This window comes from Ovis canadensis, chromosome 2 (genome assembly GCF_042477335.2).
Source record: "Ovis canadensis isolate MfBH-ARS-UI-01 breed Bighorn chromosome 2, ARS-UI_OviCan_v2, whole genome shotgun sequence".
NCBI classification, from domain to species: domain Eukaryota; kingdom Metazoa; phylum Chordata; class Mammalia; order Artiodactyla; family Bovidae; genus Ovis; species Ovis canadensis.
In genome coordinates, this window is record NC_091246.1 from 52,766,109 (window position 1) to 52,793,935 (window position 27,827).

Below are 27,827 nucleotides of genomic sequence, written 5' to 3' on the forward strand. Positions count from 1 at the left end.
TTACGGAGTAATTCTATAGGGTTACTCACTAAGAAGGGCTGGAGTCACCCATAACAAAATGGGTGTGCTTTGGAAACATCTGAGAACCCGGAGAACCAGTAGCTCATCTTTCTAACGTTAGGTGAAAACATGAGAAAGTTCAATAGCCACAAGCTTGTGAAAAACACCTTCCTGTAAAACTGAAGAATCAAGAAAGAAACAGAGAGGTCTGTCTGCTTCATTTTTTTCTTTAAAATGACCACCTGGCTTTAGCCATCATCTGGAATGTACTTAGGTTCAAAAGGAACAAACATACACCTTTGGTGATTTGCCAAGAGTATCAAGGTAACTGCCTTGCTTTGTTTGCAAGAAATATTTCCTAAATTTTTAAAACTCTGATTTTATTACACTACAAAGCCATCAGTACTTTTTTTGCAGTTTGTAGAGCCCTCAGATTAAAGCCAAAGGAAATCAAACCAAACAAAACATGTGACTTGAGGAGTGGCCAAGAAGATGGAGCAGGAAGACCTGGTGTTCACCTCCTCCCAGAGGCACACCAAAATTGCAGTTATTTACAGACAAAGTGTGCATAAGAGCACCCTGAGGACTAATGAAAAAGGTCTTCTAAAAGCTAAAGTTACAAAGAAGGAACCACAGTGAGAAGGGGAGGGGGCCAGAGATGCGGCTGGTCAAGACTCCTGTCCCCCAGGTAAGTGATGCACAGCTGGCAGGATAATTACAGTTGCGGAGGTTCTCCCCCAAAATCAGGGGGTCCAAGCCCTGCATTGGGCTTCCCATCCCAGGGATCCTGTACTGGGGAGACCAGCCCTAGCACATCTAACTTTGAAGGCCAGTGACACTTTCTTTAGGGAGATCCGGAGAGTTACGGGAAATTGAGACTCCACTCTTAAAGGGCCACACACAAAATCTCACACGCTCCAAGATGCATGGCAGAAGCAGCCACTGGAAAGGAGCCTGGGTCAAACCCACTTGCTGACCTTGGAGAGCCTCTCGTAGAGGCAGGAGGCAACTGAAACTCACCCTGAAGACGTAGATGCAGCCATTTCGGGGAGGTCAACCCACCAGGAGGGCACTGGCACTGGCAAGCACCACTTTAGAGTCTTCCCTGTAGCTTATTAGTGCTGGAAACTATTTGCCCACCAGCCAGTCAGCACCAGTCCAGGGATGCCCCAGGCCAGGTGCCCCAGATGAGCAGGGTCTTGATCTTACCCCCTAGCAGAAAGGACTCCTTGAGGCTCCAGCCTTGTGCCAGGACACACCCTCACCTACCAGATGGCCCAGGACCCAGCCCCACCCACCTAGTGGGTCTACATCAACTAAAGAGCCTTCAGCCCCTCAGTCAGATATCCCAGGACTCAGCTCCACCTGTGGGTTGACACTAGTCTTAGAAAGAGACCTCACCCACCTCTGTAGACACCAGCTCCGTGAACACCAAGACTCTGCAGCCAACTGTGTCAGGACCTGGTTCACTAACCATTAGACTAACACCAGCTTCAGGAGCAGCAGGACCTGGCCTCATCCACTAGTGGGTGGGCACCAGCCCTGGGAGCCCTGGGCCCAAACCCCACACACTGATGGGCTGACCCACCCTGGGGTCACACGGACCACTGCCAGCCGTGTCAAGACCAGGCCCATCTGTTAGCAGGCCAGTGCCACTTCAGGGTAGATTAAAGACTTAAACGTAAGACCTGAAGCCATAAATTCTGGAAAGAAACTAGGCACTATACTCTTCGACACTGGCTTTAGCAATTTTTTTTTCTTGGGTGTATCTCCTCAGGCAAGGGCAACAAAAGCCAAAATAAACAAGTGCGACTACATCAAACTATAAAGTTTTGCACAGTGAAGGAAACTATCAACAAAATAAAAAGGCCGCCTACTGAAAGGGAGAACATATTTTCAAGTGATACATGCAAGAAGCAATTAATGCCCCAAACACATAATGAACTCATACAATTCAACATCAAAAGACAATTTTTAAATGGCAAGAGATCCTAAATGGACATTTTCCCAAAGAAGACATACAGATGGCCAACAGGCATGTGAAAAGATGCTGAATGTCACCAAACATCAAGGAAATTCAAATCAAAACCACAATAAAATAGCACCTCACATCTGTCAAAATGGTTAGCATGTCTTGTCAAAAAGATAACAACAGCTGTTGGTGAGGACTTGGAGAAAAAAGAAACTTTGTGTATTGTTGGTGAGAATATAAACTGGCATAGCCACTATAGAAAACAGTAAGGAGGTTTCTCAAAAAATTAAAAATTGAACTACCATACCATCCAGAAATTCCACTTCTGGGTATTTATCCACAGAAAATGAAAACACTGTTATCAGAAAAGATAATGCTCCCCTATAGCAGAGACCCAGAAATCCAGAACGGTAATCTTTACCCATAGAAAAGTGATCTTAAAAAGCCAAGAGAAAATGCTTCCTACAGCTTCTTGCTGCAACTTCATCTCAAGAGAACATAGGAGAAAATCCTAAAAAGGGATAATTTAGGGTTAAATGATTCTATGAACACAGAACTATTCAACTATATATGAAACTATAAAATTCTCAATATTGGTCAAAAAACCACAAAATCTACGAGTGGCTTAATAAGTGTACAAATTCTCAAAATTGTATTTCCTATTACTACAAGTATTTATATTTCTAGTTACATTTTCCCCAGCTATCATCTTAAGCATTAAGTATTTTAGAAACATATTGTACTTACAATATAAACACAAAAAGTGCACATACCTTAAGTTTTCAATATGAAATTTTACAAACTAAACACATCCATGTAATAAGCCACCAGATAAAAACTGAACATTAACACTGTTTTGATATTAATTTTTATTCAAGAAAAGAAAACTCTTGTTATGTTCTGGATAGGGTCTTCTCCAGCCAATTTGAAAGCATCAATTCTTCAGAGCTCAGCCTTCTTTATAGTCCAACTCTCACATCCATACATGACTACTGGAAAAAAAAAATTGCTTTGACTATGCAGACCTTTCTTGGCAAAGTGATATCTCTGCTTTTTAATATGCTGTCTAGGTTTGTCATATCTTTCTTGCCAAGGAGCAAGCATCTTTTACTTTCAAGGCTGCAGTCACCATCCACAGTGATTTTGGAGCCCAAGAAAGTCAGGTCTGTCACTGTTTCCATTTTTCCCCCATCTATTTGCCATGACGTGATAGGACTGGATGCAACAATGATCTTAGTTTTTGAATGCTGAGTTTTAAGCATCAAGAGGCCCTTCAGTTCCTCTTCCGCTTTCTGTCATTAGGATGGTACTGCTTGCATATTATCTACTACTATCTGCATATCTGAGGTTATTGATATTTCTCCCAGCAATCTTAATTCCAGCTTGAGCTTCATCCAGCCCAGCATTTCTCATGATGTACTCTGCATATGTTAAATAAACAGGATGACGATATACAGCCCTGATGTACTCCTTTCCCAACTTTGAACCAGTCCGTTTTTCCATGTCTGGTTCTAACTTGCTTCTTGATCTGCATACAGGTTTCTCAGGAGACAGATAAGGTGGTCTGGTATTCCCATCTCTTGAAGAATTTTCCACAGTTTGTTGTGATCCACACAGTCGAGGGCTTTAGCATAGTCAATGAAGCAGAAGTAGATGTTTTTCTGGAATTCCTTTGTTTCTTCTATGATCCAACAAATGTTGGCAATTTGATCTCTGCCTTTTCTAAATCCAGCTTGTACAACTGGTAGTTCTCAGTTCATGTACTATCAAAGCCTAGCTTGAAGGATTTAAGCATTACCTTGCTAGCATGTGAAATAAGCGCAGTTGTGCAGCGGTTTGAACATTCTTTGGCATTGCCCTTATTTCGGACTGGAATAAAAACTGACCTTTTCCAATCCTGTGCCCACTGCTGAGTTTTCCAAATTTGCTGGCATATTGACTGCAGCACTTTAATAACATCATCTTTTAGGATCTGAAATAGCTCAGCTGGAATTTCATCCCCTCCAGTTCGTATTAATGCTTTGTTCATATTAATGCCTCCTAGGGCCTACTTGATTTCACACTCCAGGATATCTGGCTCTAGATGAATGATCACACTATCATGGTTATCCCGGTCATTAAGACCTTTTCGTACAGCTCTTCTGTGTACTTTTGCCACCTCTTCTTAATCTCTTCTGCTTCTGTTAGGTCTTTGCCTTCTGTTAGGTTGTTGTTGTTTAGTCGCTAAGTTCTGTTCAACTCTTTTGCGACCGCCATGGATTGTAGCCTGCCAGGCTCCTCTGTCCATGGAATTTCCCAGGCAAGAATAATGGAGAGGGTTGCCTTTTCCTTCTCCAGGGGATCTTCCCAACCCAGGTATTGAACCCACGTCTTGTGCATTGGCAGGCGGATTCTTTACCACTGAGCCCCATCAGGGAAGTCTGAAGGTAGCCTTTGGAAATTGGAAAAGGCAAAGATACAGATTCTCCCCTGCAGCCTAAGGAAGACAAAACTACTGATATCTTTTTTTTTTGTTTTTAATTGAGCTATATTTGACATATAACTTTACATTAGGTTCAGGTGTAAAACACAAGGATCTTGTGAAATGATCACCATGATAAATCTAGTTAACACTGATCACTACACATAGTTATAAATTTTTTTCTTGTGATGATATCTATACTGTTTCTTTTATTTTAGCCCCTCAAAAACCCGTTTCAGACTTCTAACCTCCAGATTGGAAGTTAATATATTTTTAAGCTACTAAGTTTTGTGTAACTTGTTATAGCAGCAGTAGAGTCCATCTAGAGTCCAGTGAATCTGTGTGTTCAGATTCATATATCTTTTGTATGCATAATTTTATTTATTTTTGGCTGCACTAGGTCTTTGTTGCTATGCAGGCTTTTCTCCAGTTGCAGTGAGTAGGGGCTTCTTATTGTGGTGGTTTCTCTTGTGGAGCATGGGATCTAGATGCACGTGAGTTTCAGTATTTGCAACTCCTGGGCTCCAGAGCATAAGCTCAACAGTTGTGGTACTTGGGCTTCGCTGCTCCTTGGCATGTGAGATCTTCCTGGACCAGGGATCGAACTTGTGTATCCTGCATTGGTAGGCAGATTCTTTACCACTGAGCCACCAGGGAAGCCCTAGATTCATGCATCTTATTGCCTTTATAATAGCTTCCTGTGGCTGTCTCATAGGCATCTCAAATCTAACACATCACAAATTACACCTTTACTTTTAAATCCCTAAACCTGACCACTCCCCCAGCTTTTCATCTTGGCAAATGGCACCGACCCAATTACTAATACAAGACATCTGGAAGTCAACCTTCCTTTTCTCTGTCATCCTTGCATGTATACTAAGTCACTTCAGTCATGTCCAACTCGTGACACTGTGGACTGTTGACTGCCAGGCTCCTCTGTCCATGGAATTCTTTAGGCAAGAATACTGGAGTGGGTTGCCACGCCCTTCTTCAGGGGATCTTCCCGTGTCTCTTATGTCTCCTACATTGGCAGGTGGGTTCTTTACCACTGAGCCACCTGGGAAACCCCATCCTTTCATACCTAATTCATAATTAAGTTTCATCAATTCTACTTCCAAACTAAATATCATATCCAATCATTTCAATCGAGTTTCACTGCCACCATTTTTTTTTACCATCAAATTTCTTTTCTTTGATATGGAATGTATGCATATACTACAAAATACAAAAGATATTATAAAAATAAATTCAGTGAAAAGTCTATCTCTTCCTAGTTCTGCCAAATGCAATTAGTGGTATGGGTTTTGTGTGTATGTGTGTGTGTGTGTTTCCTTTCAGAGATTTTTTTCCCGCTACCACCATTCTCAACTTTCAACCAGTCCATTCTCCACAGAATAGCAAAAGTGATATTTAAAAAAGAAATCTTCTGGTACTTGCTTGCAGGAAATCCCCTAATATCTGTCCTTTTGTAGCTGATGTGACCTCTTGGTGACAACAAGCTAGCTGCAGGGGAACTAACGGTTCACAAATATTCTGTAAATTAGAGCATCATTAACTGAAATAAATTAAGTGCAAAAGTTTATTGGGCTTGAAATTCACTTTAGCAAGAACTGACAATGAATCATTAGGCTGTTTAAATAGTTTCACTTGCGGTAAGTTATTTACTAGCTGTAAAAATATTTTAATATACTGTATCACCAACTCAAAGCTTGTCAGTGGTGACTAAGGAATTTGAAACAATCATTAGAAACTGTTCATCAGGAGCTGTGTGAGGCCTTTCCCGCCACTTTCTCTGCCACCTCTGTGTTCCTCTCTGTAAGTGTCTGGGGCAGGACGGCCTGGGGGTTCCGCGCATCATAAGGATCAGCAGGTCTCCGCCTCGCCTTGGTCATCAGCATCCACAGATCCTTCTAGTAGACGCGGTTCTGGAGGGGCACGGCTTCACTCGGGAGAGAGCTCTGGGTGGACCGCCACACGACCGTATTGTTTTGGTCCTGCCTATGAAATGACTGCGTGAGAAGGCCTGAGACATTGCCTCTAGGGCGCAAGGCCAAAACAACTACCCGTAAGGCGCTCGGGTTCCGAACTTTCACTTGACAGGCGGAGAAGCTGTCCAGGGGCGGGAACACCGGCTGAGAACAAGAGCTGGTCGCCTGGGGGCTACGCCACGTTCACGGAAGGCGCCGCCCCGGCCTGTCCTCCTCGCTCAGCCAATCGCAGAATTCCTCGCCGCTGACGTAGGGCGCGTCGGCCGATTTGGCGCTCGGGTGGGTGTGCAGGGCGCGCGGGTGCGCTAGGAGCCGGTCGAGGCGAGTCATCGCTCGCGGTGCAGGGTGGCGGAAGCCGAAGGGGCGGTCTCGCGCCGGCCTACGTTCCGGATCGGCCCTCCGTTCTCACCCGCGAGGTCTGACTGCGGCGACGCGGGAGAAACAGCGGACCCGCTACTGGTGAGACCTGCGTGCCCGCCAGGGACTCGGGGAAGGGGGACGCGGGCTCGGGGAACGCCACCTGTCGGCCCCCAGGGCCTTTCTCTTTCGGCCTCCACCCGGAGGCCTCAGATCCCCGGCCGGCGGCTCCGCACTCATCACGCCGCAGGTCCGCACCCGGCCCGGGCCTGGCTGTCTCCCGTGGGCCTGCACGTCAGGGCCGCTCCTTAGTCCAGTTGTGGGCTCAGCCGTTGGCTGGTGCAGCAGTTTTGAGTGCGGACCCCGGGTGAGTAACCCCGGAGTGGGGCTCGGGGTCTCAGAGGAAGGCCGGCTGCACTCTGTTCCTCCGGCTATCCTGAAAGACAGCGAGCAGCCGCTCACAGAGATGTGCAGGAGAAGGCAGGGAGCTCCGTGAAGATGAGTGGCCCTGGGATGTAAAGTGTCTGACGAAAGATGATCTTGAAGGTCTGCGCCTAACCCTGACTGTACTCTGAGTCTGAGCTTCCCTGGAAGCTTGATATGTATTTATTTCACTATCCCGCCCCCCCACGCCCCCACCGCGCGCCGCAGCACAACACTTGTAAAATTGTTAGAGCACGAAAGTTTTTTTTTTTTTTTTTATGGAGAAGTGTCGTAGGGTACAGCTTGGCATTTAGAGATAACTGTTCGAGTCGACTGTGGAAGCTCTGGAAGGAGTCACACCCGAGTGTAGCTCAAGATAGTGTTCTGAATTTCAGACCACTTTCGATAGACCTCTCCTGATTCTTGTGAGCCTCATCCGGTCTGCACTGAGGGAAGAGAGGGATTCATCATATGTGCCCTTCACTGCCGCGGTGCCTGGCAGGAAGGTTCTCACTCATGAGTGCTTATGAAATGAACAGGCAGGCAAACACTGGATATGAGCACTATCTTGAATGCTGATTTGGTGTTTGGTTTTGGCAGTTATTAGCCAATGGCTCCCCACTCCAGTACTCTTGCCTGGAAAATCCCATGGACAGAGGAGCCTGGGAGGCTGCAGTCCATGGGGTCGCGAACGTCAGACACGACTGAGCGACTTCACTTTCACTTTTCATGCCCCGGAGAAGGAAATGGCATCCCACTCCAGTGTTCTTGCCTGGAGAATCCCAGGGTCGGGGGAGCCTGGTGGGCTGCCGTCTATGGGGTCGCACAGAGTCGGACACGACTGAAGCGATAGCAGCAGCAGCAGCTATGATTTGGGGAAAGTTAAATTGGTTTTCACTGAGGTATGCCCGTTTGTAAAACAGGGCTGATAAGATAGGGCTGTGAGGATGAAGTGAATTAATGCTTGTAAAGCTCTTAACATGTGCTTGGCAATTGTTTACTTTGATGGTGTCTTCTACTCAGAAGGGCTTCCCTTGTGGCTCAGCTGGTAAAGAAAGAATCTGCCTACAATGTGGGAGATCTGGGTTTGATCCCTGGGTTGGGAAAATCCCCTGGAGAAGGGAAAGGCTACCCACTCCAGGATTCTGGCCTGGAGAATTCCATGGACTATAGTCCATGGGGTTGCAAAGTCCATGGGTTCGAAAAGTTACTCAACTGAGCAACTTTCACTTCACTTCTGCTCAGAAACTGCTTGAGCCAAGTGTCTTTTTCCATAGTTGAATGGGACCACAGTATTTATTTCCCTGGAAGGGGTCACTCACCTTTTTGTCAGTATTTGTAATAGTCTTGAGAGAATGTAGGTTTCTCAGATTGCCAGTGAGTTCGAGGTGAAGGCTTATTTTCATACCAGTATCTATGTTTTAGTGGCTCTGGTTACTCTCATGGAATTGAGTGAAATGAATGTAAATATCCAGTCCATCTGCTTTCTGAGCTTTAGGCTTTAAGGACTGTGGACAGTGCATCTTTGTTGATCATTTAAAAGATTTCTCGTTTTCCATACAATATTTTATATATGCTGAAAAGGACAGAAGACAACATGACACCCTCTACCAATCCTCCAGATTTAACACATATTAATATGTTACCATGTTTGTTTCAGATCTCTACTTAAACGATTTTTTAAAAAATGTTTACATAGACAACAGAAACCCTCTAAGCCCTCTTTTCCTTTCCCTTCCCTCCTCCTTCAGAGGTAACTACTTTCTTGAGTTGCTGTATAAGTTTACTATAAATCAGTAAACAACATATAGTAATGTTTTACATATTTTTAGATGGTGCCCTATTGTATCTTTTTTTAGAATATGCTGTTTTCATTTAACATATTTTAGACGTTTATTAATATTGACACATTTCAATGTAGTCCATTTGTTTTCATTACTCTCTGGGAGTCCACTGTGTAAGTAAAAAAGTTTTATCTTGTTTTACATTGCACTTTATGCAACTTAAAAACTCCTGGTATAGTCTAAGTCCATTATGTCACATTTATTCATTTCATACTCATCATGGAGACTCTGATCACAGTTCTTAGTGTAAAAATGGATGCTTGGACATGACATTTTATCCAGAACAAATAATAATTATACTGGGCAGTGAAAGAAAATTTGTTACTTTTGTTCCTCGTGCTTCTGTTGGGAAGGTGATCTATTAATGTGGCTTGGTGGCATGTACTGGATTCTAAACTCCTAAAAACTAGAGGTGAGATCTTCCTCGGCTCTGCATCTCTGCTTTCCATTGCTCTGCACAGAGTCAGTTCTCAATATCTGTTTGTGACACTTTCACTCTCAGGGCTCTCATATATTTGAAAAGTTGATGGCCAGCAATTTTCAAAATTGCAGTGTAAAAAATACAGTTTTATTTATTTATTTTGGCTGTGCTGGATCTCCACTGCTGTGCAGGCTTTTCTCTAGGTGTGAAGAGTGGGGGCTACTGTCCACTTGGGGTGTGCAGGCTTCTCATTGTGGTGGCTTCTCTTCTTGTGGAGCACTGGCTCTGTGGGACGTGGGCTTCAGTATTTGTGGCACATGGGCTCCGTAGTTGCGGTTCCCAGGCTCTAGAGCATAGGTTCCCAGGCTCTAGAGCATAGTTGTAGTCCACAGGCTTAGTTGCTCTGCAGCATGTGGGATCTTCCCAGACCAGGGATCAAACCCGCATCTCCCGCATGGGCAGGCAGATCCTTTATCATTGAGCCACCAGGGAAGCCCAGACTTGCACTTTTAGATTTCATATCTCTGACCTGCCTCTTGAGAAACCTATATGCAGGTCAGGAAGGAACAGTTAGAACTGGACATGGAACAACAGACTGGTTCCAAATAGAAAAAGGAGTACGTCAAGGCTGTACATTGTCACCCTGCTTATTTAACTTATATGCAGAGTACATCATGAGAAACGCTGGGCTGGAAGAAGCACAAGCTGGAATCAAGATTGCCGGGAGAAATATCAATAACCTCAGATATGCAGATGACACCACCCTCATGGCAGAAAGTGAAGAGGAACTAACAAGCCTCTTGATGAAAGTGAAAGAGGAGAGTGAAAAAGTTGGCTTAAAGCTCAACATTCAGAAAATGAAGATCATGGCATCTGGTCCCATCACTTCATGGGAAATAGATGGGGAAACAGTGGAAACAGTGTCAGAGTTTATTTTTTTGGGCTCCAAAATCACTGCAGATTGTGATTGCAGCCATGAAATTAAAAGACGCTTACTTCTTGGAAGGAAAGTTATGACCAACCTAGACAGCATATTCAAAAGCAGAGACATTACTTTGTCAACAGAGGTCCATCTATTCAAGGCTATGGTTTTTCCAGTAGTCAGGTATGGATGTGAGAGTTGGACTGTGAAGAAAGCTGAGCACCGAAGAATTGATGCTTTTGAACTGTGGTGTTGGAGAAGACTCTTGAGAGTCCCTTGGACTGCAAGGAGATCCAACCAGTCCATCCTAAAGGAGATCAGCCCTGGGTGTTCTTTGGAAGGCCTGATGCTAAAGCTGAAACTCCAATACTTTGGCCACCTCATGCGAAGACTTAACTCATTGGAAAAGACTCTGATGCTGGGAAGGATTGGGGGCGGGAGGAGAAGGGGACGACAGAGGATGAGATGGCTGGATGGCATTACCGACTCGATGGACGTGAGTTTAGGTGAACTCTGGGAGTTGGTGATGGACAGGGAGGCCTGGCGTGCTGCGATTCATGGGGTCGCAAAGAGTCGGACATGACTGAGCAACTGAACAGAACTGAACTGAATGCCTTTAAGGGCTTCCCTGGTGGCTCAGTGGTTAAAGAATCCCTCTGCCGATACAGGAGATGTGAGTTTGACCCCTGGGTCAGGAAGATTCCCTGGAGAAGGAAACGGCAACCCATTCCAGTGTTCTTGTCTGGGAAATCCTGTGGACAGAGGAGCCTGGCGGCTACAGTCCATGGGAGTCACCAAAGAGTGGGACATGACTTAGTGACTAAAACACTACAACAACAATGTCTTTAAACTTTCCCATTTTACCACTTGATTCAGAAACGTAATTAAGAACAATTAAAAAGCAAGGTATGTGACAGTAGTTTGTAGAATATATTGCTAATTGCGTAATACACTCTATATATTTATAAAATATATTTGTATTTATATATGTGAAGAAATATATGTGTATTTTTTGTATATATAGTTTATGTAGGAGGATGGATAAGTGACTAGCAACTCTAAGCACCCAGGGAGAACTCCACGTCTGAGGACACAGATGAGAAGACTTTTAGAGCCTCTTGTGCCTTTTCAGTTTTAAACTGTGTGAATGTACTATCTAATCAAAAGTTAATTAAATTAAAACTTTTTTAAAAAGAATTCTCCCCTTAAAAAAGGACTTTTACCATTATTACACTTTTTTAAAAAAAGATTTAGCTTTTTTCTTTAAAAAACCTTTTGGTCTTAGTAACATTATTGTATTTTTCATAGTTTGTGTAATATGGCTACTTTCACTTTTGGTAGAATAACCTTTGAATTACCTGGTAAGCACTAAGTGATTTAGAATTGCAGGATAGAAAGTTTACTATTCTAAAATAAATACAAATTTACCAACCATTTGGTCAGTAACAAAATCCATTTGCTTTGCCTCACCTAGCAAATTAAATATCATCAGCAATTTATTCAGCTCAATTTTAATGAGTGGAAGAAGATTTACGTACCAGAACACTTAGGCCAGCTGGTTTTGGAAAAATATCTTTGTCTCTTTGGTTAGGTAGTGCTTGTGGGCAAAGAAAATGTGAAAGTGTTAGTCGCTCAGTTGTGTCTGACTCTTTGTGACACCATGGACTGTAGCCCACCAGGCTGCTCTATCCATGGGATTCTTCAGGCAAGAAAACTGGAGTGGGTAGCCATTCCCTTTTCCAGAGGATCTTCCCTAGTCAGGAATTGAAGCCTGGTCTCCTTCATTGTAGGCAGATTCTTTACCGTCTGAGCCATAGCTAGTGCTTAGACCTTACAAATACAACTCTCTTGACAGAATGTTCATTACACGATCTTATAAATGCTTTCCATTGGGTGGGATTAGTTCTTACTGGAGACTATAAATTCTGAGTGGGCCTAATGATGGGCAGTTTGTGTGATTATAGAAGTTCCAGCATAAGAGAGATGAGGTATCAACAGCAGAAGGTTACTGGCAGCATTTCCACCAAGTCTGGGTCTACCTTGATTGAAAAGGTAGCTCCCCTTTTAGTGGCACCCTTACTCAAGCTTCTCTGGATTCCTGATCACAAATTCTAAATGTCGATACACTTCCTGAGACCTAAGCATTGAGATTAGTCCATGAAGTTAAACTTTACATTGATATAAGGAAGTGTTAAAAACTCCATGAAACATAACTCTTACACCTTGTCCCTGGTTTTTACTTTTTGAACAGAGAGTACAGGATGGTGGGGGATAGGGGTGCAGAAGAGTTGAGCAGTAGTAGGTAGCTCAGTGGTAAAGAATCCACCTGCCAAGCAGGAGTCTCGTGTTTGATCCCTGGGTTGAGGTGGTTGCCTGGAGAAGGAAATGGCAACCCACTCCAGTATTCTTGCCTGGAGAATCCCAGGGGCAGAGGAGCCTGGCAGGCTACAGTGCATAGGGTCACAAAAGAGTCGGACACAACTTAGACTAAACAACAATCCACTTTGACAGCTGTTAGAATAGTTCTGACCTGAGGTCAGGTATTGGACTAGGAGATGTCCTGGTTGAGGGGGATAGAGAGGAGATAGATTTGAAAGATATTCAGAAGGTAGTATTGACAGGGCTGAGGAAGTACAGGGTGAGGAACAGAGAACACAAGGATGTCAAGGCATTTCGATGAATGGGAGTTCATAACGCAGTTAGAGAATAGGAAGGAGGAACAGGTTTGGAAAAGAAAATGAGTTCATTTGGGACAGTGACTTTGAGGGGCCTGTGGGGCAGGAGATAGCTGGTAGGCATTTGGAGTTGTCAAGTTTGTAGACACTGGCTAAGGATGTGAATGAGGCCTTGAAGGTAGGGGGTTTTGTTTCATCTTACTCATCTTTTCCTCAGCACTAATCACAGTGCTTTGTGTGTAGTGTGAGAGTGAGTAACTCATTTGTTATAGGATGTGATCTTGAATCTTGGGGAAGTAATTTCTTCCCCCAAGGCTTGTCTTTCTCTTTCTCTAAGTGGGGAAGCTGAACTAGATCAGTGGCTCTCAACCAAACTTTTGCTTTAGTCTGGTATGTTGGGATTAATTGTGAGGAATGGCAAGTAATTTTTAATTAATAATAAAGAGCTGATGTTTGCTTACTTTTTAAATGAGAGTTGATTTGTTACTCTCTTTTTAAGTAACAAACAATATTTTACTAAAATGTAAGATTTACAAAAATTTCCAGACAAACCATACAAAATGGTCACAAGCTTTTGCTTAAAGGGAGAATTCTACACTTGACAGTTAAATCACAGTGTTGTTAGTGAGTTTGTTTAATGTTCCCATTTTGGTTCAATCAAGCTTGTCCAGCTATAGTGTCTAAATAAAGTTAGACTTGATTAGAGACCATATTCTAAAGAACTGATTAGTTGCTTTTAACCAGTGCAATTAGATGACCATAAAAGGGGGGAAAGGAGCCCATAAAATTAAACTAAAACTATCTTTCCCTCACAAAAAAAAAAAGAAGAAGAGAAAGAGATACAGTCACACCCTGCAACTAACCCTGACGACTACCTTCATTCACAGTGGTGGTGGTTCAGTCACCAAGTTGTGTTTGACTCTTCCGACCCCGTGGACTGTAGTCCACCAGGCTCCTCTGTCCGTGGGACTTCCAGGCAGGAATGCTGGAGTGGGTTGCCACTTGCTTCTCCAGGAGCTTTACACTTAAACCATGATGGGGAAAATGAATAAAAGCAGAAAGAGGCTATTACTTTTAAACGTTTCACCACAATCCAGATGATATTTCTAGCCTCTGCTCATGCTAATTTACAACAGTGAATGAGGACAAGACATAAATTTGCTAATGTGCGTTTAATCAGCAAAGGACTGGCAGTGTCTGGGCTTTTATTCTGTAATGTTTCTAAGACTTTATCCATTAAATGCAAACAAAAAAGGAAGAAGTCTTGGCAGAACAGGGGAAGTGATGCGTACTTGATGATCGAGGGATTTGAATATTATCTGGGGCAGACAGCCTAGTCCCTGCTTCAGCTGTTTCTATGGCTGGGGCTCCGCCGGTCCTCCGCTGTTCCGCCACATCATTTGTTAGTGGATCATCTGGACTGGGAGCACTTAACCAAGTCTGGATTGATAACAGAACTATGCACATCTGCAGTGCTTGTCTTTCAAAATATCTAAACTTTCTTCCCAACTTGTCTACATTAGGATGATAGATTCTGGTCATGAAACATACTTTGGGGGCTGCCATTGGGTATTCTTCTGAAGGAATGGTTCAGGTTTAAAAGTCCCTCCCTTTATCACTATATTTAATGATGGTTAAAGATTTAAGACTGCAAAATTTTATGTTTATATCTTGGATCTATCATTCTGATTATAAATAAACTTTTTTTCTCTGTAATGTCTTATTATTGAAGTATAGTTGAACTATAATGTTAATTACTGTTGTACAGCAAAGTGACTCAGTTATACATACATATGTTCTTTTCATATTTTCTTCCATTATGGCTTATCACAGGATATTAATTTTTATTTTTGCAACTTCAGGAACTCTATTTTCAGAACCTCTCAAAAAGAAAACAAATCATGGAGAAGAAAGAGAATAACCGGAAGCTTCGGGTTTGTGTTGCCACTTGCAACCGTGCTGATTATTCTAAACTTGCCCCCATCATGTTTGGCATTAAAATGGAACCTGAGTTCTTTGAACTTGACGTGGTGGTACTTGGCTCTCACCTGATAGATGACTATGGGTAAGATGAAAGCGTTTTCTTATGATATTCTTCATTGCAACGTGGTGTACTACTGAGAACTTGGGTCCTGGAGCCATGTGGACCCAGCTTCAAATGCCAGTTCTACCACTTAGTTTTTAGGTGGTCTTGGAGAAGTTGCCTAGCACTTCTGAGCTTCAGGTTCCTCAGTTATGAAACGAAGTGGAAACTTGTATTGCAGGTTACTGTGAGGAATGGAGATAGTGACATAAAATGTCTATATAGGGATGCTGCCTATTAGATGCTTGGTAAATTACAGCCATTATTATTACTATTATTTGCTACTACATTCAGAAATTCCATTTATAAATGTATACTGTATGACTGTAATGTGATTCTATATAATCTGTTTTGTGAGTTCTAATGCTAATCCTACATGAAAAAACTGTATACAGTAGTAGACACTGAACAAGATTTTAAAAATCTAATCTATAAGATAAAGTAGAATTACCATTACCATTGATACTTATTTTGATGACATTAGGTTTGTTATTGATCACAGTCTAAATATTAAAGATGAAACTTGGGAAATCTTTGAGGGACAGAAAGAACGTATATACCAAAGATGGAACATTCATTTTGTTATGTGTTAATAATAAAGTGGCTTTAGTGCACCCTTGTGGCATGAAAACATTAATGCAGCCTCTGAAGAAGGTAAAAAATACAATATGAAAGAAGCTTGTGTTAAGGTAAAATTGTCTTTTTCAGACTGTCCTTTAACAATAAGATAATGACAGCAAAAACAAAAACATGCTTCCAAAAACAAATTTGGCAATTTGAGATAAGAAAACACTTTTAAAGACTAGAGAAGAAACTTATGCTTAAAAGTGCATAGATTTTTAAAATGTGAAATGAATTTTGGCTATCTAAGAAAATCCGCTTGAGTGTTCTTACATTATTGAACAGAAATTGGACAAAGTAAAGGAGTTTTAGTTACAAACTGAGGTAAAAATCTAAGTGTGTTCTTTTGCTTCTTTGAGAAAAGTTTGGCAGAAGACTGGTAGGGGAGGGGCTTTCAGAGAGATGGTGGTAGGGTTCTTACCTGCCTGCCACAGTAATTAAGGGGGAAAGTAGTGTTTGTCAGGTGAGACTGTTAAAATGGAAACTTGACTGGTACTGGAAATACTTGTCTGTAGTGTGTTCTCACACAAGAAACTGGTTGCTTATGGGGAGAAGCACTGGATGACTGGAAAACAAAAGTGAGAAGTAGCCTTTTCACTTATAACCTTTTGTATCTTGCGTTTTAAACCATGGGATTGTATTATTTAAGAAGACGTTAGGGCTTCCCTGGTGTCTCAGTGGTAAAGAATTCACCTGCCGCTGCAGGAGAGGTGGGTTTGATCCCTGGTCAGGGAAGATCCCACCTGCCATGGAGCAGCTAAGCCTTTGTGCCACAACTGTTGAGCCTGTGCTTAGAGCCGGGGAACTGCAACTACTGAACCCTCGCGCTGCGACTACTGAAGCCCGAGCGCCCCGGAGCCCACGCTCCACAACAGGAGAAGCCACCAGTGAGAGAAGCCTGAGCACGGCAGCTAGAGGAGAGCCCACACAGCAACGAAGGCCCCGCACAGCCAGAAACTAATGCACAAGCGAGACTTAGGAGAAAAGAAGACATTAGATCAACAGAGCCAATCAGCTACCTTTCTACCTCAACCAGTTGAATTTTTTTAAAAAAACATCATTTTTATACTCTTAAGAATTGGGCAAAACAATTCAAATGAATAACAGACTCCTTAGGAATTCATTGGTTCATTTATTCAGCACATTTTTTTTTTCAGATTGGTGTTATAGGTTTTTTTGTTTTTTGAAGTATAGTTGGTTACAATGTTGTGCTAATTTCTGCTATATAGCAAAGTGACTCAGTTATATGCACATATACATTCTTTTTTGTATTCTTTTCCATTATCCCAGGAAATTGGATTTCGTTCCCTGTGCTATATATACAGTAGGATCTTGTTGTTTATCCATTCTAAATGCAGTAGTTTGCATTTGCTAACCCCAACCTCCCAGTCCATCCCTCTCCCTTCCCTGATCGCGCTGGTAACAAGTCTATTCTGAATGTCTGTGAGTCTGGTTTTTGTAGATAGGTTCATTTGTGCCATATTTCATTTCATTTATTAATTTGACCACACCGGGTGGGCTTAATCCCTGACTAGGGATTGAATCCTGACCCTCAGCAGTGAAAGCACCAAGTTCTAACCACTTGACTGCCCAGAAATTCCCTGAATTACCTATTTCTTCTTGATTCAGTTTTGGTGGGCTGTATGTTTTATCTGTTTCTAGAAAGTTGCCCATTTCTTCTGAGTTGTCAAATTTGTTGGCATATAATTGTTCATAGTATTCTCTTAGGGGTTTTTGTATTTTGTGGTATCAGTTGAGATTTCTCCTTTTATATTTCTAATTTTTCAAAAATTTGAGTTCCTGTCTTTCTTTTTGGTGAGCCTGGCTAAAGGTTTGTCAGTTTTGTTTGCCCTTTCAAAGAATCAGCTCTTGGTTTTACTGATTTTTTTTTTCTATTGTTTTTTAAAATCTCTATTTTATTCCCTCTCTGATAAATTTATATTTTATTTCCTTCTTCTGACTTTAGGTTTTGTTTGTTCTTTTTCTGATTATTTTAGGTGGTAGGTTAGGTTGTTTGTTTGAGCTTTTTCTTTTTTTTTTGAGGAAGCCCTGTATTGTATGAACTTTCCTCTAAGAATTACTTTTGCTGCATCGCATAGACATTTGTATAGTTGTGTTTTCATTGTCATTTGTCTCAAGGTATTTTTAAATTCTGTTTCGATTTTCTCACTCACCCCCCCCCCTTTTTTACTAGCATGTCATTTAGTATCCATGAAATCATTTTTTTCCCTCTTTTCTCGTAATTGATTTCTAGTTTTGTGCTTTATTTCAAAGGGATTTTGATTATGGTTCCTGATTCAGATGGTTATGTATGAACATTCTGTAGGCAGGACAGTCTCAGAATTAAAGCTGTGTTGCAATCTTAGAAGACATACCTGCCAGAGGTTTCCAAATTTACTATTAGAAAAAAAAAAAACAAACCCAGAAAAACCCAACATTGATGTACATATACAAAAAGGTCAACAACTCTTAGTAAATAAATACAAAGAAAACTACATGTAGACATAGCATAGTCAGTTTGCTGAAGACAAGAAAATCTTGAAAGCAACAAGACCAAAAATTATATTTCTTACAGGGGAACTAATGATAAGAATAATTAACTCACTGACAGTGGAGGCCAGAAGACAATGGAACATCTTTAATGTGCTCAGAAAAGGGGAAAAAAACCTCTGCTAACCCAGAATTTTTTTATCCAGTGAAAGTACCTTTTAAAAATAAAGTTGAAGTAAAGATACTTTCAAGAAAAGCTAAGCAAATTATCACCAGCCGGTATGTGCTGCTAAAAATGCTAAGGGAGATTCTTGAAACTGAAGAGAAATGATACCTGTTGGGAACTTACATCTACAGGAAGGAGTAACTACAAATGGTAAAATACATGCGTATATATAAAAGAAAGAATGCCTTTAAAAATAGATTTATTTTTAGAATAGTGTTAAGTCCTGCGGCAAAACTGAGCAGAAGGTACAGAAGTCACTCATATACCTCTCTTCCTCTATACAGGCATAACACCCCCTACTATCGGCATCCCCTACCATACCTCATTAGTACATATTGTTCAAACGATGCACCTCCACTGACACATCATTATCACTTAAAGTCATAGTTTAATTGGGTTCAACTTGGTGGGGTAAGTTCCGTGGGTTTGGACAAATGTATATTGACATGTATCTACCATTATAGTATCACAGAGTCATCTCACTGTTCAGTTCAGTCAGTCAGTCATGTCCAACTCTTTGTGAACCCATGGACTGCAGCATGCCAGTCCTCCTTGTCCATCACCAGCTCCCAGAGTTTACTCAAACTCATATCCATTGAGTCGGTGATGCTATCCAACCATCTCATCCTCTGTCATCCCCTTCTCCTCCTGCCTTCACTCTTTCCCAGCATTAGGGTCTTTTCAAATGAGTCAGTGCTTTGCATCACCTAGCCAGAGTATTGGAGTTTCAGCTTCAGCATCCGTCCTTCCAATGAATATTCAGGACTGATTTCCTTTAGGATGGACTGGTTGGATCTCCTTGCAGTCCGAGGGACTCTCAAGAGTCTTCTCCAACACCACAGTTCAAAAGCATCAATTCTTCAGTGCTCATTTCACTGTTCACTGCCTCCCAGATCTTCTCTTCTACCCATTCATCCCTTCCTCTCCCCCCAACCCATTTCCTGGCAGTAACTGATCTTTTTACCATTTCCATAGATTTTTTGCCTTTTCCAGAATGTCATATTGTTGGAATATCCTACATTATGTAGCCTCTTCTTTCATTTAGTAATATGCTTTTGAGTTTCCTTTATGTATTTTCATAGCTTGATAGTCATTTCTTTTCAGTGCTGAATAATATTGCATTGTGTGGATGTATGATAGTTTATTTCTGCTTTCTCTTACTGAAGGATATTTTGACTGCTTCCAAGTATTGGCAGTTATGAATAAAGCATATTTTTGTAGATTTTTGTGTAATGTAAGTTTTCAGCTCCTTTAAGTAGATCAAGGAGCATGATTGCTCCTTGTAAAAAAGTATGTTTAGTATTGCAAGAAACTGACAAACTGTCTTCCAAAATGGCTGCTGTATCATTTTGTATTCCCCCAACAGTAAATGAGAATTCCTGTTGCTCCTTATCGTTGCCAGAATTTAGTGTTGTCAGTGTTCTGGATTTTGTCCATTCTAATAGGTGTGTAGCAGTATCCCTTTTTAATTTGCGTTTCTTTGATGACACATGATGTGGAGCATCTTTTCATATGCTTATTTGCCATCTTTATATCATCTTTGGTTTAACCCATCTTTAAATTGGGTTGTTTATTGTTGAGTTTTAAGCTCAGGGGCCAAACAAGAAATCCTAAAGGAAATTAGAAAATATTTTGACCTAAATAAATAATACAGTGTATCAAAATTTGTGGGTATAGATTAATCAGAGCTTATGGGGAAGTTTATCATTTTAAATATTAATACCATGTGAAAAAAGAGGTTAGAGTCAAGGATCCATTTTCACTTTAATAAACAAGAAAGAAAATGAAGCCCAAAATAAGTAGAAGGGAGGACCAAGGGCCAATAGAGTCAAAATCAATGAAATGTAAAAGTAGACTAAACAATAAAGAAAGTTATTTGAGCTAAAAGTTATTTGTTTAAAATAATAAAATCAGCATGCTTCTGCAGAACAAGGATGGGGTAACACAGAAATTCCAACATAGGATAACAAAGAGGATGTCACTACTGATCTCAGCATTAAAAGAATAAAAGGAGGATATTAGGCCAGTAAACTGATAATCAATTTAGATGAAATGGACAAGCTTTTGAAAAATACAGCTTACGGAATTTTTTTCTACAGAAAAGATAGAAAATCTCAATAGCTCTATATTAAAGAAATTTGGTTCATTGTCAAACCCTATAAAAATAACTTCCTACAGAGATACCTTCACTTTTGAATCCTATCAAACATTTAAGATCCCATTAAATTCCTATGGGAATTCTCACAGGATTTTCTTTATTTACAATGTCATAGCTTTTGAAGGAAAATCCAGAGAAATCTATAAAATGACTGCTAAGCCATCTATATGATGTATGTAAAAAATCCTTCATAATCTGAGAAAATATCATAGTGTTAAGTGGGTTAAATAGATTACAAAGTCGTACTATGATGTATTCTCAACCATTTAAAAATATTATGGGAAAAAATTATGAATAAAGTGGTTAGAAAGAAGGACTTCACTGGTGGTGCAGAGGTTAAGACTCCATGCTCCCGTGTAGAGGGTGCAGGTTTGATTCCTGGTCAGGGAACCAAGATCTCACATGCCGATGGTGTGGCAACAAAAAAAAAAAAGGAAGAAATCATGGTAATACTGATGGTGCTGAGTGGTAGGTTTATGCATGATAATTTTCTGTATTTTTCTAATTTTTAAGGAATGTTTTATATATTTCCAGAAACAAAGTCAGATCTTTTAAAATCTCGTCATAACAAACAGGAAACTTTAAAGCATTGAGAATTGCTGTTGCTGTTGAAGCATGAAACAGACCTGAAACTGCATTTCACAGCCAATTTAAGCCTACCTTTTCACCCTAGTCAGAATTATGCTGCATGAATGGTACCATACGAAAAGAATTCAGGAGATAATTTCCATCATTCAGAAATTGATAATATAGTACCATATCAGGTATCCCAGTTCCATACTACTTTTTTAGGAGCATTTATAAGTAACATTTTTTCTATTAAGTAGCATGATTTCTTTAAAAAAATTTTTATATAATTTTCAGTTCAGTTCAGTCCGTCAGTCGTGTCCAACTCTTTGCAACACCGTGGACTGCAGCACGCCAGGCCTCCCTGTCCATTGCCAACTCCTGGAGTTTACTCAAATGAGTAAACTCAATGTTTCTTGAGTAGACTCATGAATTTACTCATGTCCATTGAGTCAGTAATGCCATCCAACCATCTCATCCTCTGTTGTCCCCTTCTCCTCCTGCCCCCAATCCTTCCCAGCATCAGGGTCTTTTCCAATGAGTCTGTTCTTCGCATGAGGTGGCCAAAGTATTGGAGCTTCAGCTTTAGCATCAGTCCTTCCAATGAATATTCAGGACTGATCTCCTTCAGAATGGACTGGTTGGATCTCCTTGCAGTCCAAGGGACTCTAAAGAGTCTTCTCCAACACCACACTTCAAAAGCATCAATTCTTCGGCACTCAGCTTTCTTTATAGTCCAACGCTCACATCCATACATGACCACTGGAAGAACCATAGCCTTGACTAGATGGACCTTTGTTGGCATATAATATTTTTAAAAGGAAAGAAAAAGTCATGATCACTGTAAAATTTAGTCTCTTTTTTCCTAATAAAAACATTCTCCCTCCAAAGTTCTCCCTCCGGGTGCTCACTGAAGCTGGGCATGGGTGAGACCTGCAAAGTGTGGGAGGTGTTGATCTAGGTGGTGACTACTGGGGTGTTTGTGTAGAAAAAGTAATCAAGTGATCTGTATATTTATGGCCTATGCTTTTAATTTTTGTGTGTAAATTATACTTCAGTTTAACAAGGAAATTTTGTGAAATGTTTCTCCCTTCAGAGTTAATGTTGATGTTTTTATAGCCCTATATTTAAGAACATGCTCTCACATTTTAATTTCTCCCTGCTTTAGAAACACGTATCGCATGATTGAACAAGATGACTTTGACATTAACACCAGGTTACACACGATTGTCAGAGGGGAAGATGAGGCAGCCATGGTGGAGTCAGTAGGCCTGGCCCTTGTGAAGCTACCAGATGTCCTTAATCGCCTGAAGCCTGATATCATGATTGTTCATGGAGACAGGTTTGATGCCCTGGCTCTGGCTACATCTGCTGCCTTGATGAACATCCGAATCCTTCACATTGAAGGGGGGGAAGTCAGTGGGACCATTGATGACTCTATCAGACACGCCATAACGAAACTGGCTCATTATCACGTGTGCTGCACCCGAAGTGCAGAGCAACACCTGATATCCATGTGTGAGGACCACGACCGCATCCTGCTGGCAGGCTGCCCTTCCTACGACAAGCTGCTCTCTGCTAAGAACAAGGACTACATGAGCATCATTCGGATGTGGTTAGGTGTGTGCCAGACTTTATTCAGTCTAATGGTTGCTTTTGTGCCAAAGTATGGTTATGTCTCAGTCCTTTTGGTAACTGTTGTATAGAGAAGGTACCATTAGCAGTCAGAAGGCTAAATTTTAGTTCATGAATCTTGCCCTGTAGTATGACTTCACCTCTCTGAGACTCATCTTTTCTAAAAGATGGGCTTAATGGACTGAATTTTTAAAATCTCTGCTATTTTTATATAACAGAATGCTTTTCATCTGTTAAATACAATGTTGCAGGTGAATACTTAGTGACAGGGACAGATCCTGACATATCAAAAAGGGAAAAAAAGGAAGCTACAAATTGTATAATGTGATGCTGTTTTTATAAAAAAACAACAGCATAATAGAAAAGTTGGTAAGTATGTACACCATTTATAATATTTACTTCTGGTTAGTAGAATTATGGGTATATTTTTTCCTTTGTTTTTTTAGCACAATGAAAACAATTAGTTTTAATGCCTTATGGGCCTGTTGAAATATTCAGATGAGATAATGTTGAAAGCAGTAAGCCATAAGTACTTATAAGGGATTATGATTATTGTTAAAAAGCAGAAGTCATAGTTCTACGATTAGAGTTTGTTAGCCCTGTAAATAAGCCTTAAGGAAGGTTGTTTATTTATCTTCAGATCAATGATCTAGATTCCTGGAAGTCACTTTTTGCTAATCAGAGGCAAAGAAAAAAGGTTTGCAAACAATGTCAGTTGGTTAATTTATAATGAGTGTACTATCTTGAGGATAAATCAGAACTAATTATCTGTTTAGGTATTTAGGACTTTCTGTGAAAAGGTAGATCAGTTGAATAATGAAGTTAATAAATAGTAAATTGATCTAGTGGTTGTATAATTTAAGATTTTAAATCCAGATCACATTAGAACAGGAAAGAAATTGGATTTTTTTTTACTCTATAGTTTAGCCCATTCTGTGTATTTCTTATCTCTGGACAGATTCATAGTTGTCAGGGAACCTGTTGAGATAATGCTGATGTAACAGACTTCTGTCTCTCAGTCTCCCCTTTCTGCATGCTTCTAAGCAAGCATTCTTGCACTCTGTTCTGGTTATACTGTTAGCTCTGTATGTCTTCTGAAAAACTTGTGATGAAAGAAAATAACCCTTATAAAGCAGAATACAACAAATTTGTAATTGCAGGGCTTCAGGTTCTATTTGGAACCATTTAAGCAGTTTCTCCTACAGAAGCAGAAGATACTAAGAAGAGGTGGCAAGAACACACAGAAGAACTGTACGAAAAAGATCTTCACGACCCAGATAATCACAAGGGTGTGATCACTCACCTAGAGCCAGACATCCTGGAATGTGAAGTCAAGTGGGCCTTAGGAAGCATCACTGCGAACAAAGCTAATAGAGGTGACGGAATTCCAGCTGAGCTATTTCAAATCCTAAAAGATGATGCTGTGAAAGTGCTGCACTCAATATCTCAGCAAATTTGGAAAACTCAGCAGTGGCCACAGGACTGGAAAATGTCCGTTTTCATTCCAATCCCAAAGAAAGGCAATGCCAAAGAATGCTCAAACTACCACACAATTGCACTCATCTCACACGCTAGTAAAGTAATACTCAAAATTCTCCAAGCCAGGCTTTAGCAATACGTGAACCATGAACTTCCAGATATTCAAGCTGGATTTAGAATAGGCAGAGGAACCAGAGATCAAATTGCCAGCATCCTCTGGATCATCAAAAAAGTAAGAGAGTTCCAGAAAAACATCTATTTCTGCTTTATTGACTATGCCAAAGCTGTTGACTGTGTGGATCACAAGAAACTGGAAAATTCTGACAGACAGGAATATCAGACCACCTGACCTGCCTCCTGAGAAACCTGTATGCAGGTCTGGAAGCAACAGTTAGAACTGGACATGGAACAACAGACTGGTTCCAAATAGGAAAAGGAGTATATCAAGGCTGTATATTATCAGCCTGCTTTTTTAACTTATATGCAGAGTACATCATGAGAAATGCTGGGCTGGATGAAGCACAAGCTAGAATCAAGATTGCTGGGAGAAATGTCAATAACCTCAGATATGCAGATAACACCACCTTTATGGCAGAAAGTGAAGAAGAACTAAGGAGCCTCTTGATGAAAGTGAAAGTGGAGAGTGAAAAAGTTGGCTTAAAGCTCAACATTCAGAAAACTGAGATCATGGCATCTGGTCCCATCACTTCCTGGCAAATAGATGGGGAACCAGTATCAGTTTATTTTTTTGGGCTCCAAAATCACTGCAGATGGTGATTGCAGCCATGAAATTAAAAGATGCTTACTCCTTGGAAGGAAAGTTATGACCAACCTAGACAGCATATTAAAAAGAAGAGACATTACTTTGTCAACAAAGGTCTGTCTAGTCAAGGCTGTGGTTTTTCCAGTATGGATGTGAGAGTTGGACTATAAAGAGAGCTGAGCGCCGAAGAATTGATGCTTTTGAAGTGTGGTGTTGGAGAAGACTCTTGAGAGTCCCTTGGACTGTAAGGAGCTCCAACCAGTCCATCCTAAAGGAGATCAGTCCTGAGTGTTCTTTGGAAGAACTGATGTTGAAGCTGAAACTCCAATATTTTGGCCATCTGATACGAAAAGCTAACTGTTTTGAAAAGACCCTGATGCTGGGAGCGATTGGGGGCAGGAGGAGAAGGGGATGACAGAGGATGAGATGGTTGGATAGCATCACTATCCAATGGACAAACTACCCAAACTCAATGGACATGAGTTTGGGTAGACTCTGGGAGTTGGTGATGGACAGGGAAGCCTGGCGTGCTGCGGTTCATGGGGTCGCAAAGAGTCGGACACGACTGAGCGACTGAACTGAAGCAGTTTCTCTGAAAAGAAGAATGACAAAATAGCAAAAACTGGATTTTGTTTTTTAAAGCCAGTGAGGGAAAAGAAGACATTTTCTCCAAAGCTTTTACCTGCTTCTCGACCTACAATTTCTGATGTTATCCTTCTCCTTATAGGAAAAATAGCATTGGGTAAGCCACTCAAACATGCAGCTTAGTAACCAGAATAGTAATAAATAACAGCCCTAATAAAAATGTTAGCAAAGTTGAAAAGACATGTTAACATTTCTAATAATGAAAAAAATACCATAGTAAATATAGAACTTTTGACACAAAACCAAATAATGGTACCATAATAGAAAGGCTTTAAATAAATGCTTTAAATGTGTGGAAGGACTGAAGCTGCTGAGTTCTGGAGACAAAGGCAGATAATGTCAAAGTCCTACATCACATTGAGGAACCAGTGTGGGATTTGCAGAATATGTTGTTGCTAGGGATGGGTAGCTCCAGCTCATTGACCTGTGTTTTTTCATTTTTTTTTAAAAAGATGTCTAGTTTTTGCTCTTCTGTTTTCCTTTTTTAATGAAGAAACTGCTTAAATGGCTCCATATAGAGCCTTAAGTTACAAAGTACAGTCCTGCTGCATTCTGCATTATAGGGTTATTTTCTGTATTCTACAAATATTTCTCAGTCGCACTTAAAGTAGAAGATAAATGAGGTGTGGAAAGCTCTCATGGGGTAAACTGCTGGAATTTTTCTTCCTCTTCACCTTCCACTTGCCCCTTAGCAGTAAGTTGTGTAGAATGATCCTCTGCGTGGGACCACAAAAGCTCCGTTCATCCCCACTCTCAAAGAACAGTTGCCACCAAAAAAGAAAGGCACAAAGATCAAAGAGACTTGCCCAGTAAGTGTTCTCAAGACAGAGTAAATGGGCAGAGTGAACTCCAAGAAAGACCATGGGGTGTGGGGCCCTTGTGACAATCACACTATTTCACCACAGCTTGTTGTCTACGTTTCCTTTAAGGTTTTTAGCCATCAGCCTTGGGGAATCATGAACGAATAACTCGACTACTGCATTAAAGGTTGACATCATTCCTCTGTTTGCCAGTCACAGATGAGCTAATTCACATTGTAGCAGTCACACACCATAGTGGGACTAACTTGTACCTGTGGCCAGATTGCAGCATATACCTAATGTTTCCAGATCTGTTACAGCAGACACCGCTTTTGTTGGTTTGCTTCTCCCCAAGTTTTTAATTTTCTTTGAACTAGTTTCTTTCTAATGGCCCTGATCTAGATCTAATATATTGCCTGAGTTTGTGTTGATGGCATCTTTATGTTTTTGATAGTCTTTTAGGCCTTTAGACCTTTTTTCTGCTTTGTACCAAAATGTAATGATATCCCCACGCCACCCCCAGTTTAGAACATGATGGGTCCAATAATTTTTTTAAATAAAATTTTGGAGCCTGTAGTCTTTTGAATAATACTGTAGATTCTTAGGAACAACTCTCTGTTACTATTACATCATAAACAATAACTGCTACTGGTTGAATTTGGATTAATGATACACATAGTTCATGATAAAGTTGGTCATTGAAATTAATATCACAAAGATATATATTCTTTCATTAAAACTTAGTGAGTAGGAGCTTCCCTGGTGGCTTAATGGTAAAGAACCGGCCTGCCAATGCAGGAGAAACAGGTTTGATCCCAGGTCTGGGAAGAGCCCACGTGCCACGGAGCAGCCTAGCCTCTGCACCACAGCTACTGAGCCTGTGCTGTAGAGCCCAGGAGCTGCAATGATTGAAACCCGAGTGCCCTAGAGCCTGTGCTCCGCAACAGGAGAAGCCTGAGCACCACAATGAAGAGTAGCCCCCGCTCGCTGCAACAAGAGAAAGCCTGCTGAAACAATAGCAGTTGCTGCCCAGCGCAGCCAAAAATAAATAATTTTTTAAAATTAGCAAGTAGAACTAATTTCCAGTTCTATGGGATAATATAGGTACTGTTGCAAAATGGTTTGTATTATTTGACATAGCACTCTTCATCCAAATTTTTACACTTTACATTTTTGCTGAGGAACTGTCCTTGAGATCCCTGAGGATGAGTGAAGCCTTTCTTTTGAACAGAGTTAGAAACACTGGCATTCTATTGAATCTGGTGAGTGAGAGTGGGGAAGCTCCTGTGTATTACAT

At 41.0% G+C, this 27,827-nt stretch overlaps 1 protein-coding gene across 1 annotated transcript in view; it reads left to right on the forward strand.

Annotated features, from left to right (window-relative positions):
- The first annotated feature begins 6,651 nt into the window (after nt 1-6,651).
- Nucleotides 6,652-27,827, forward strand: part of GNE (glucosamine (UDP-N-acetyl)-2-epimerase/N-acetylmannosamine kinase) — a 39,090-nt gene continuing 17,914 nt past the window's right edge. The window contains exons 1-3 of the mRNA XM_069574077.1: nt 6,652-6,880; nt 14,926-15,128; nt 22,377-22,828. Coding sequence (XP_069430178.1) covers nt 14,965-15,128; nt 22,377-22,828 — 616 coding nt within the window. The 5' untranslated portion in view covers nt 6,652-6,880; nt 14,926-14,964. The remainder of the gene's footprint in view (nt 6,881-14,925; nt 15,129-22,376; nt 22,829-27,827) is intronic.